The following is a 12,099-nucleotide window of genomic DNA, read 5'->3' as shown; positions in this document are numbered from 1 at the left end:
ACAGAACAACATAACAAATATAACAATAAAGAAAACATTTGAAATATTGCAAGGATTACCAAAATCTGACACATAGACATGAAGTGAGCAAATGCTGTTGGAAAAATGGCACTGACAAACTTGTTCAACACAGGGTTGCCACAAACCTTCGATGTAAAAATTCAATTATCTGCAAGGCACAATAAAATGAGGTATATTTGTAAATCAAAATACAAGAGACAAAGGACATTACATACTAAGAAAAGGTTTAATATAGCAAGAAAATATAACAATTATAAACACATATCTAATAACAGACCATCAAAATATATGACGCAAAAACTGACAGAATTGGGAGAAGTAGTTCTGCAATAATAGCTGGAGACTTCAATACTCCACACTCAATAACAGAACAGCCAGGAAGAAGAAGAGCAAGAAAGTAGAATACTTAACTGAAAAATAAACCACCTATATAACAGACATAAACAGAAAACTCTACCCACCAGCAACAAAATTCACATTCTTCTCAAGTGCAAATGGGACATTTTCTAGGATATGCCCTATGTTAGGCCACAAATTAAATCTTGATGGATTTTGAAAAATAGATATCATACAAAGTATCTCATTTAACCACAATAGTATGAAGTTAGAAGTCAATAAGAAGTAAAATGGTAAAATTCACCAATTTGTGAAAATTAAATTACACTCTTAAACAACCAGTGGATCAAAGAAGAAATGACAAGGGAAATTAGAAAATAAAATGCAAATCAAAATCACAAGATACTGTTTCACATCATCAAAATGGCTACTATCAAAAAACAGAAAATAAATGTTGGCAAAGATATAGAGAAATTGGAACACTTGTATACTGTTGGTGGGAATGTAAAGTGGTACAGCTGCTACGTAAAACAGTATGACAGTTCTTCAAAAAATTAAAAATAGAATTACCATATAGTCCAACAATTCCACTTCTGGGTGTACACCCAAAAGAATTGAAAGCAGGGTCTCTAAGGGATACTTGTACACCTATGTTCATAGCATCATTCACAATAGCTAATGTATGGAAGCAACCTGAGTGTCCATTGGTGGATAAATAAATAAGCAAAATGTGGTATATATACACATATACACACACAATGGAATATTATTCTGCCTTAAAAAAGAAATCTGACACATACTACGACGTGAATGAAACTTGAGGACATTATGCTAAATGAAATAAGCCAGTCACAAAAGACAAATACTATATGATTACACTTACATAAGGTCCCCACCTAGAGTAGTTAAAATCATAGAGACAGAAAGTAGAAAAGTGGTTGCCAGGGGCTGGAGTAAGGGGGAAATGGGATTTAGTGTTTAATGGATACAGAGTTTCAGTTTTTACAAGATGAAAAGAGTGAATGTACACTTAAAACTGTACACTTAAAAATGGTTAAGATGTTATATGTTATGTTAAGTATATTTTACTATAATAAAAAATGAAAAAAATCTCATAAAACTATATACCAAAAAGTCAATTTTACTGTATAATTAAATAAAATTTGAAAATATGAGAAGCAAAGACCTGAATAACCTCAGCCTCTGTTTTTACATCTATAAAATAAGTGATCCAAGATTCTAAGCCTTTTAAACAATGTTTTTTTAGTCTTGTTTTTTTTTACATTAAAATTTTCCAACATCCAAAAAAATATAAAAAAGATTAAGAACCTCTATGCCCACCATTCTGCTTTAATAAATTTGAACGTTATTGATTCAGTTGAAGCCCTGTGTACTCTTCCTGAATATCATTTGTCTCAACTCCCTAACCAGAGGGAACCTTTATTCTGAAGTAGTAGGATTCCTTCCTGTTTGTTTTTATACGTTTATTACATTTGTATATACGCACAAATCACATACATTGTTGTTTCATGTTTATCCCCTTCAATAAATGATACTATATATATACTACAGGGCTACTGAACTCTCATAATATCATGTGGCCCATAGGCTTACAGGGTACCAGTCTTGCAATGCCAACATCACATGGCAGGCTATCCTAATTCCTCTCATCCACTCCCATGCTTCCCACAGCTACCTTGGCTCACACAAGCCTACAGTCCCCTCTCCATGCAACAACGTACCCACTACTGTCTGCAGCACAGATGAATTTTCATCTCGTCTCCTTCAAAAGCCTCTCCATTAATTTCCAATATAATCCAAGTGAAGCAACTGAAAAACTATTAAAGTGTCAAGCTCGGTCGGTGGCCAACTATGAAATAAACATATAAAATAAAAATCTATCCTATTTACTGGTAATAATTACTTTGAAAACATAATAAATAAAATTGTATAATAAACTATAAACTGTCCTGGAATGACTTTGATGAGAAATATGTGGGACACACACACACACACACACACACACACACACACACACACACCTAGAACATAAGAAAACTACAAATGATTAAAGAAATATACTATGTCTTTTCCTGGATAGACAGACTCAATATTGTAATGATGTTAATGACATTAATTCTGATCAAAACTAATAGACTTTGGAGAGTTGGGGGAATCTGGCAAACATTATAAGTTCATTTGAAAGGAAAAATGTTTCAGACTAGCTAAGAAAAAAGTGTGAATAAAGTAATAGACTAGGGAGAATGGCAAAGAGAAATCTGGCATTTGTTGTTGCAAATACAAGAGCATGAAACTGGTGGAGAACAACAAGAACATTAATGAAAATTACAAACCCCCCCAAATAAACGTTAGCATACATAAGAATTTATGTATGATAAAAATGTAACAGCAATAATCATAGGAAAAGTTATTCAATGAACGGTGCTAAAATAAATGACAATTTGGGTGGAAAATATGTTATATCCCTATCTCATCTTATTCACCAAATGAATTTTAGATGAACTGACAGCTAAATATTTTTAAAATGATTAAAAAACTAGATTGTCTATCTGATCTTAGAATAGGAAGTCTTCATGCATAAAAGCACTGGAAGAAATTACCATGGTCTAAAGGAAGTTTAGAAACTAATCAATTTGACCAGTAAAACATAAAATGCACATTAAAAGCACTGTCGACAAATCAGAAGGCATTTTGAGGAAAACATTTTACTATAAAGGTGATAAAGGATTCATACTCTATACATGGACAACTCATGAAGAACAACAAGAAGAGAAACACTCATACATAAAGACTGAGCAGAACATGAAGTGATAATTCACGGATTAAATTATATAAATAATGAGTAATAAGCGTGATACGTATATGTTTGAAATTTTCTATAATGAAATCTGAAGGGGAAATAAAAACCAAGGGAAAAGGCAAGGAGGAAAGAAAAGAGAAGCCACCAGTGAAATGCAGTGGGAACTGAGGAGTACCTGGCTACACTGCAACACCTCCCTTTTTCCTCTCCTTTAGGTTTGCAAAAAAGAAACCTATCTTATTTATTAAGTACCTATGAGACAGGTTGGTTTACATGATGGGACTGTGTATGTTTCCTAAAGGTAACTGAGACAGGGAACTTTTTTCAAAGCTAACAGCAGAATTAGTAAGTACAGAATTGTCTCTAAAGATGCATTGGTTTTACTCAAACCTAAGTGAGGGAAAGAATTCTGTGGCTTGGATATTGAAGGTGCTGATAGACAGCTCTTTAGGAAAGAACCACTTGAAACAGTCAAATGAGTAAAAAGAAAATGGCTCAGATTCAAAGAGACACAGACACAACAAAAAGAGCAATTCTGGTGCTGCTACAATGAGCATCCACAGAGACAAAGAGCCAAGAACAGGAAGGCTAAGAGGCCTTCAGAGGACAAAGGCATCCAGGCTCAAAATCCTTTTTTTTTTTTTGCCTACAGCACCTGATCTTCCTAGGTGGTCTCCCATCCAAGTACTAACCAGGCCCTACCCTGCTTAGCTTCCAAGATCAGACGAGGTCAGGCATGTTCAGGGTAACATGGCTGTAGACTCAGGCTCAAATTCTAAGAGCTGAAGTTATTAGAGATCAAAAGAGCACCATGCTCAAGGTTGCTGTGGTGGTGGGCCAGGTAGAAACCCCTGCCAAACTTAGCTCCACTTTCTGGATACATGCTTTCCACTGAGGCAGCCTTTCTAGCAGTAGACTTAGCAAGTCGCACATGTCAATTGAGGGGCATATAAATGAAGCAGTCTGGGACCCAGCCAGAACACTAAGGAATGGTTATTCCCTCTTGTCAGTAGCACCAAGGGAACCCTGTGGAGAATCCTGCCCCTTCCCCATCCCAAAGAGAATTGCCAGACCCTGCTCAGCATGGGGCATGTAGCCGGCTGGGCACACCATATCCCTTTCCTACAGTGACTAAGCATGCCTCCCTGAAGAACATGCTGAGGTGGGAAGCAGAATAAATATATCAAGAAGGATATTGAGCATATATTTAAAAATAATCAATCTAATTGAAAGATATACAACAAGATCTAAACAGATGGGGAAATTACCATTTCTCAGATAAAAGAGCTATATAACTTTAAAAAATCATTTCTCACAAAACTGAAATATAAATTTAATGCAATTCTAATTAGAATCCCAGTGAGGGGAAGGACTGGATAAAAGTGATCTTAAAATTTGTATGTAAGAAAATAATGCCAAAGAGCAGACAACAGAAATATGTTTAAAGCTAATGCCATCAAACCAATATGATCTGTGTACACAAATAGACAAATGGATGAAACAGAATAGAGAATTCATAAATGGATACTAGTATATAAAAATGTTTATGAGATGATAAAGGTTGTAGTTCAGTTCAAAGGGAAAAGTAGGAATTATTCAATACATTATGCTACTCCAACTGTTTATTCATCTTTAAGAAAACGGTCTTAAGTAAGACTGGAAACAAGAAGCTATATAATAAAAGAGTTATATTTGGATATTTAAAATGTAAAGAAAAATTAATTGGAAAAACATACCATCAGCAAATTCAATACATAAGATTTGGGGAAGATTCTCTATAACGATGTTAGACAAAGGGTCAATATACAAAATATACAAATAGATCTTACTAATAAGAAAAATATAAACAACCCATAGGAAATGGACAGGTAGTATGAACAATTCAAAGAGCAAATTTAATTGGAAAAAAAATATGAGATAATACTGAAATTCATTAGTAGCCAAGGAATTTTACCCATTAAGCTGTCAAAATTGTAAAAGAACTGTAACACCTTATGCTAATAGGGATATGAAGAAAAGAATAATCTCATATATTTCCTACAAAAGGTAAAAGTAAATTATAACAGCCTTTTTTTTGTAAATCAATACGGAAATATCTGTTAACAAATATATATGCACTGATATGTAAATATCCATGTGCATGTGTGTATTTACATAGAAAGCACCAGAACATAAGGGAATATGCACAATGATGTTTATTTCAGCACTGATTATAGAGACAGAAATCTGGAAAGAATAAATGTAAGTATTCATTAATAGGAGAATGGCTAAGTAAATTTTCATGCATCTATGAAATATTTTGTAGCCCTGTTTTAAAAGAATAAGAGCTATACCAGTAGACTTTGATGGATTTCCATGAGATACTATTGAGTAAAAAAAAGTGAGGTGAATTAAAATATATATAAGATTCTATTTTTGTAAAATAATGAACAACAAAACATTCTAAAACCTGTGTGTGTGTGTGTGTGTGTGTGTGTGCGCGCGCGCGTGCGCGCTCGCGCATGAGCGTACGCGTGTGTGTGTATACATCTATGAGTATGGAAGAAAATATGGAAGGATACATACTGGTTTAGTAATGTGCAGGGCTGGCATGGAAAGATAGAGGTTGGAGAATCACTATAAAAAAATCCAGCAATCATATTTATGTATTCTTATGTGTAAAAATGTACATATAAAATGAATTAAGTTTAGAAAAGATACAGTAATCGCTTCTTGACCTTTTGGCTAAGATCTAGTGTAGAAAAGATACAGTAAAAAAAACTAAATATGATCGCTGCTTATTAAAAAAAATAAGGAAATAATAAAAATTATCTCGATGGTAAAATTAAGGGTGTTGTTTATTTTCTTCTTTATATGTCTCTGTATTTTCTATAATGAGAATTATTACTTTCATAATAATGAAATAAAACTAATAAATGTTACTTTAAAAATATTACACTGAAAAACTGCCTCATTTGAGGAAATCAAGGGAGGAGAATGGGGTTAAATACCCCTTCTGCTTAGGAGCGGTCCAAGTACAAGAGATATAAAATCAGGATCCATTACCTCTCATCCAGCAGAAAGTTACGCATGTAAGGCAAGAGACTAAGTGGCTATTCCAAGAAGCTATTTGAAGCAGCCAGTAGGGTATATGTCCCCCTATCTAACATTTTAATGACTTAAGTAAATCAAGAAAGCCATTTACACTGCTCTCAATTACCCAAAGATCTGCTGGGCTCTTTACTTCCTGTCCCTTCCTTCTGGCCTGTGGCCATTTCACTGCTCAGGAACAGCTCCAAAATGGGATCCAGGGAAGGAGGAAAGAGATGAAATTAATTTGATTGATTTAGCTTCTCATTAGCAACTCTAATAAAAGGTTTGATAAGTGAGATGGTCACAACTCACAGCTAAAATGAGGGTTCCAGGGCTCTTGAGAATTTCATTTAAGCAAACTTGCCTTTAGATAAACATAATTTACCTGAAATATACGTTAATGGATTTGATGCTTGTTATTTTTAAGAAAGCCAGGACTTGTAATAAAGGTGATAGTTTTCTCACTTTAATTTTAAGGGGCGGGCGGCGGGGGGGGAAGACACAAAATCACGAGAACAAAGGTCTTTGAAATGAAGAGCCATATCTTTGGTGGAGCAGCAGGACCACAATGCAAAGATTCTTCATATCAGGGAAGGCATCTGAGCCCCAGCATACTCTCAAAAGTAGCTTTTGGAAGGCAGCAACCTTCTAAGGAAGCATGCCTTGGCCATAGACCACCACCACAAGGAATAGATAAAAAGGACTTGTCAGAGCTTGACAAAAGCCAAATTTCCACATAGAACATTTCCCTGTTTACCTGGTCCCTCATAGACTTTTGTCCCTTGGGATGCCCAGAGACAAAGCAGTGCAGGCCCAAGGTGTTCACAGTAATACATTCATCATCTTAGGTTATCAAACAGACAGAACAATCTGAATAGCAATGGCAACAATGAAAAACAATTTTCCCTTACCTGAAGACGACAGTAGCTCCTGGACAGGGAGGGCAGGCCAGGAGAAAGATCTGCAATGGAAAAAGAATTAAGTTTGGTTATCAATAGAAATGCTGAATGCAGTGAGACAATGTTACTTTAATGATAATAATAATAATAATAACAACAACAATAACCAAACTTTAACACAGAAAATGTAATATAAAAAATTATAAAGGCAAGCAAGTGGTTTTCCAAACGTGTTTGTGTTTGCACATGCATCTATGTGTGTGTATGTCTGAGTGTGAGTGTGTGTGTCTGAGTGTGAGAGTGTGTGTGTGTGTGTGTGTGTGTGTGTGTGTGTGTGACAGAAGTGAGAGAGACATAGATGAGAAGTAAGGGATCAAGAGTTTTTTGCGGGGTAGGAAATAGAGAAAGCTTTTTTTAGGCCCTTTCAGCCTCTGGAATGCTTCCTCTTAACCTCTAGAACAAGATTCAGTTTTTTAACACTTCAACTTCAATATAACACAATTAGCCAGTTTGAGAAACTGTCAAACTAAGACAACTACAAATAGATTCTGAGCTTAGAACAGGTACATAAATGCCATCTGGTTTGCCTTCTATGGGGAAGGTGGGTTAATCAATACCCAGGTCTACCAGATTTAGCAAATACAAATACATGATGCCCAGTTAAATGTGAATTTCAGATAAACACTGAATAATGTTTTAGTATAAGTATGTTCCAGGCAATATTTAGGATATACTTATATTAAAATATTGGTCGATGTTTATCTGAAATTCACATTTAATTGGGCATCCTGTATTTTATCTGGCAACCCTATCAATATTGCCACCCTCAGGATCTATACCTCCTTTTGATTTTGAAGTGGAGCAGAATTTGCCTCCCCAAAAATCTCTTTGGCATTAGGATTATATCAAGCTGATTATTTTTAAGAAACAGCAGACACAGGAAAAGCTCTGAAAACTGAGTAGACAGTTAATCCTTTTATAAGAGACATTTCCATTAGCAAGGGAAATTTCCATTTGTAAGGGTGTCTTCCCCTGTGTACCAGATAGAGGATAACTAAGTCCCTACAAACTCTCTTCCAAGGAGAAAGTAAGGACTTAAATCTGCATAACGACCTTACTCTTGTTTACTGTGCTTTTCCTGGTCACCTCCCATAACTCCCTCCCCCACCCCCACATCTTCTTTTATCTTTAACTGGATTTTTATCTTTAAGGTGATGGCCTGGACAGTTTCAGGGAGTTACTCAGTTTTCTTGGAGTAACTAGAGGTATACATGTTATTAAACTTCCTTTTGTTTTTTTTGTTTTTTTTTTTTTCCTGTTAATGTGTGTTTTATAACAGGGATATCTCAGCCAAGAACCTAGGAGAGTAGAGGGAAAATTATTTTTCCTCCTCCAGAATGGATTGGTTCATTGCTAGGCATGACTATGTAGTTTTACTCTTCTATTCTCCTCTCAGGTCAAACCAAACAAAAATAACCTGGTCCTAAGAGATAAATCAGTTCCATGCTACTTCATTTGACCTAGGCCTGGGTTACAGCCTTCAAAACTGTGGCAATTTGACTTTCACCTTAGTACTGGTTTTCCAGAGGGATAAAGAAACCCCTATACATCACTTAGTAAACACGCAAATTCCTGGGCTCCTCCATTAAGGATGCTGATTTCTTAATCTGCACATTTAACAAACATCCGGGGTGTTCAACCACTCCTGGCAGCCAGATATGCTGAATGTCTGACCTTGGCTTGGAGTCAGAGACATTCAGCAGAACTAAGGACTGATTAAAAAAAAATGAAACTCATGTTGGTGGAGGTCCTTCACCTACAGTGATTTAATGATGTGGTTTATAAAATCATAAATATGTGTCCTTATCTTGTGAGCATTTATTAATATAGATTATACACTTTATAGATGCGTTTGGCTATGTCACATGTATATTCTTTAGCATTTGGTTCTTCGATTCTCTCAAAGTCTACGATTAGAAGGGTAGCATACTATCAAGAAAAACACTATAAGTAAAGATATCCACTTGAATCCCTGCCAAGAGGAAGAGAAAGATGAATGGAAAAGAGGAAGGATCTTGAAAGGAACACAGACAGGAGCCCATCACCTACACAATAACTCATTAGAGAACCCCTCCAAGAAAAGAGCTATCGAGAATGCGCCTTTCCCCCTGTGGATCAATTTGATTAAAAGTGCAAAACCAATGACAATTACAGGTCCACAATCCTTTACCAGCAATGACCAAATCTAAAAAGCACTGAAAGTCTGGGTTTTTTCAAAGCTGATTTGGTAACAAAACATGATTTGAACTGAGCTGAGGCAAGTAACCCACTCTGCCTATTACACTTATGGTGAAGATTCATACATTTTCCATAAAAATAATTTATTTTGATTATAAAATAATGTATTATTTTACATGTACTGCCCCAAAATCCACTGGTAGTACATGTGGAACAGTAAAACATGCACTGTATTACCTTCCTAAAATCCAAAAAAAAAATTCTGAAATACATACGAACTTAATGGTTTGTGATAAGGATTGTTCATTTGGAATTCCAATCATCCAAGTATGAACTTATCCCCATTCCCCACTCGACCACTGAGGAACAGTCCAAGAAAGAAAGAAACAAAGCTGGTATTCCTTACCACTGACCCAACAGTAGAGTTACTCGCCTGAGGCAAGGGACCAAGTTAGAGGCTGCACATAGCTACCACCTGGCATCTGGCCCATCACAGGCTACACTCAGAAGCTACAGTATATGGAGAATAGAAAGGGGCCTCCAGCCACCTTTGGAAAGGTCCTCAGTACTTTTGGAGTCTCCTAATAGCCATGCCAGCAGCCTCCCTGAGCTTCTGGAATACCTAAGATATTTCCAACATGCTAAGCAGAGAAGAAAAGTACACCACTGGGTCCTACAGTTAATTCTTTTCTATATTCACAGCCAAGAGGAGATGAACAGATTCTTGGGGGCAGATTTCCCCATAACTGCTCCATTTGGCTGGCTCTGATCTATTACAGCCCTATGACAGAAGCCCAGAAACCTACTAAAGGAAGCGAGTCTCCAGTTCCAACCCAGTAGGATGTCATATTATCTTCAATTCAATCACGGCTCTAACTTCTTTTGAGGCAGCTAACCTACTTTTAACTCTGAGTTTTCCAACAGATAGTTTCATGTGGCCTCATCATTTCAACTAGCGTTTTGGCCTTTCTCACCTTCCCGATCTATTCCCCAAACCAGGATGGAATGATCTTTAAGTCATATAGAGAGAGACATATCAAATCGGCAAATTTGGAAAAGAACCCCATATTCATCATATTCCATTTTCAGTGAACTCATCAGGACAAGGAAAAATTTTGAGATGTCCTAAATTAAATTACAGCAGGCCGCAGGGTGGAAGGAAGAGACAAAAGATGTTAATCAGTTAACGAAACCTAAAGAAGACTGCTTACGTTCCTAAATGTAGGTTGAAACTTTGAATTAACTTCTAGGTAACTACATTCTACAATTATCTAGAGAGAATAGCTATTTAAATAGCTGTCCACCACATGCCACCACATTTTCCTTACACATGAACTTTCCAGACTATTGCCCGCAACCCATCAAAAAGAGCACACACTTCTTCCTAGTGATTAACATACCTATCCCAGAACTAGCCACACTCTATCTGTTCCTTTATCTATAGCCAATGTAAATTCTTTCAAAACAACTTAGATCTTCCTTTCTCAAATTCGAAGTATAAAGGAACCTGTGAACTCAAGGATGACAGACATATTTGTCTTTTCCACCTAGCCCTGATGCTGATTATTTAGATTGCATGCCCCAGGACTCACTCCTTTCTTTGGCTAGCTTATGGCTCAATAAACCTTTTTTTTCAGAAAAATTTTTGGCCTGGAAGGCTTTTCTTTAACAAATGGCCTCCTTTAGCAACTTCAAAGATTTATAACATTCTGGGGAGGGGGGGTGGCGTAGATGATAGAGGCTCTATTCATCCCTCTGGTGACCAAATAAATGTTGTAACAGAAACAAGGAGCAAATAGCAAGGAAAATTGCCTGGGGTCTAGATGAACAAGCCTTACAAATAGGGAGAGAACTAAGAAATCACCCTGCAATGGCAGAATGTAGGACGGGGCAGAATGTAGGATGGGGCAAGGATGCGAAGCTGCCCAGTCCCGAGCGGCTGAGTGGGACAAAGGCCATGGCAGCAGTAGCTGCAGACACCTCTTAAAGGAGCTGTGACCCAAACAGACTTTTGTGGTGGCGGAACTGCTTGCTCTGAGCACCAGCAACGGGTCAGCTGTGCAGGAGGCACCAGGGACTTACAAGGGAACAATGAGTTGTCATAGTGAGGGCTGAGGCAAGACTTATTCTATAAGGAAGTGCTGGTGGTATCCATTGTTCCTCTGTTGAGTCCTCCCCTATCCCAGTGCGCTGACTCAGCACCACCATGAGTGAGATGTCATCAAACTGGATAACAGGTCACTCCGCCCAAAGGGTTCCCTGAAACTCTGCCTCCCCCAACTTGCAGCCCCACCCAAGCCACATCCAGATGTGTCCTCAGTGACTTGGTGCTCCTTGCTGAGCCGCGCTCAGACTTACACTGGTGGCAGCTGCTCTTGGTTTCTGGTGTGGTTTCTTGAGGTAATTATAAGCACAGCATTGGTGGATTGCTTGCTGAATCATAACAGGTGGTCCCAGAGGGGCACAGTCTGGAGCTAAATTTGGCCTGCAGCTGAACCCCTCTCAGGACTGTGCTGCCGGACACCTATTACACAAAGTTGCACTAATAAGACCGGGAGACTTAAGAACTTTGCTTAATACATAGAAACAGACATAGAAAGGCAGCCAAAATGGAAAGACAAAAAAGCAGAAACTATATGAGAGAACAGAACAGAGATCCAGAAATAACGGAGTCAAGCAATCTAACAGATGCAGAGTTCAAAACACTGGTTA

At 37.2% G+C, this 12,099-nt stretch overlaps 1 protein-coding gene and 1 pseudogene across 6 annotated transcripts in view; both read right to left on the bottom strand.

The window, feature by feature from the left end:
• Positions 1-12,099, bottom strand: part of TMEM164 (transmembrane protein 164) — a 182,220-nt gene that overhangs the window by 107,946 nt on the left and 62,175 nt on the right. For all 6 annotated transcript variants that reach the window (XM_039874742.1, XM_039874738.1, XM_039874739.1 and 3 more), the window contains exon 3: positions 7,162-7,211. In XM_039874742.1, coding sequence (XP_039730676.1) covers positions 7,162-7,211 — 50 coding nt within the window. The remainder of the gene's footprint in view (positions 1-7,161; positions 7,212-12,099) is intronic.
• LOC120612348 (uncharacterized) lies at positions 3,822-3,940 on the bottom strand (annotated as a pseudogene).

This window comes from Pteropus medius, unplaced genomic scaffold, assembly GCF_902729225.1.
Source record: "Pteropus medius unplaced genomic scaffold, Ma_sr-lr_union100, whole genome shotgun sequence".
Taxonomy (NCBI): Eukaryota; Metazoa; Chordata; class Mammalia; order Chiroptera; family Pteropodidae; genus Pteropus; species Pteropus medius.
The sequence above is the reverse complement of the archived record's forward strand: the minus strand, read 5'-3'. Positions and strand labels throughout refer to the sequence as shown.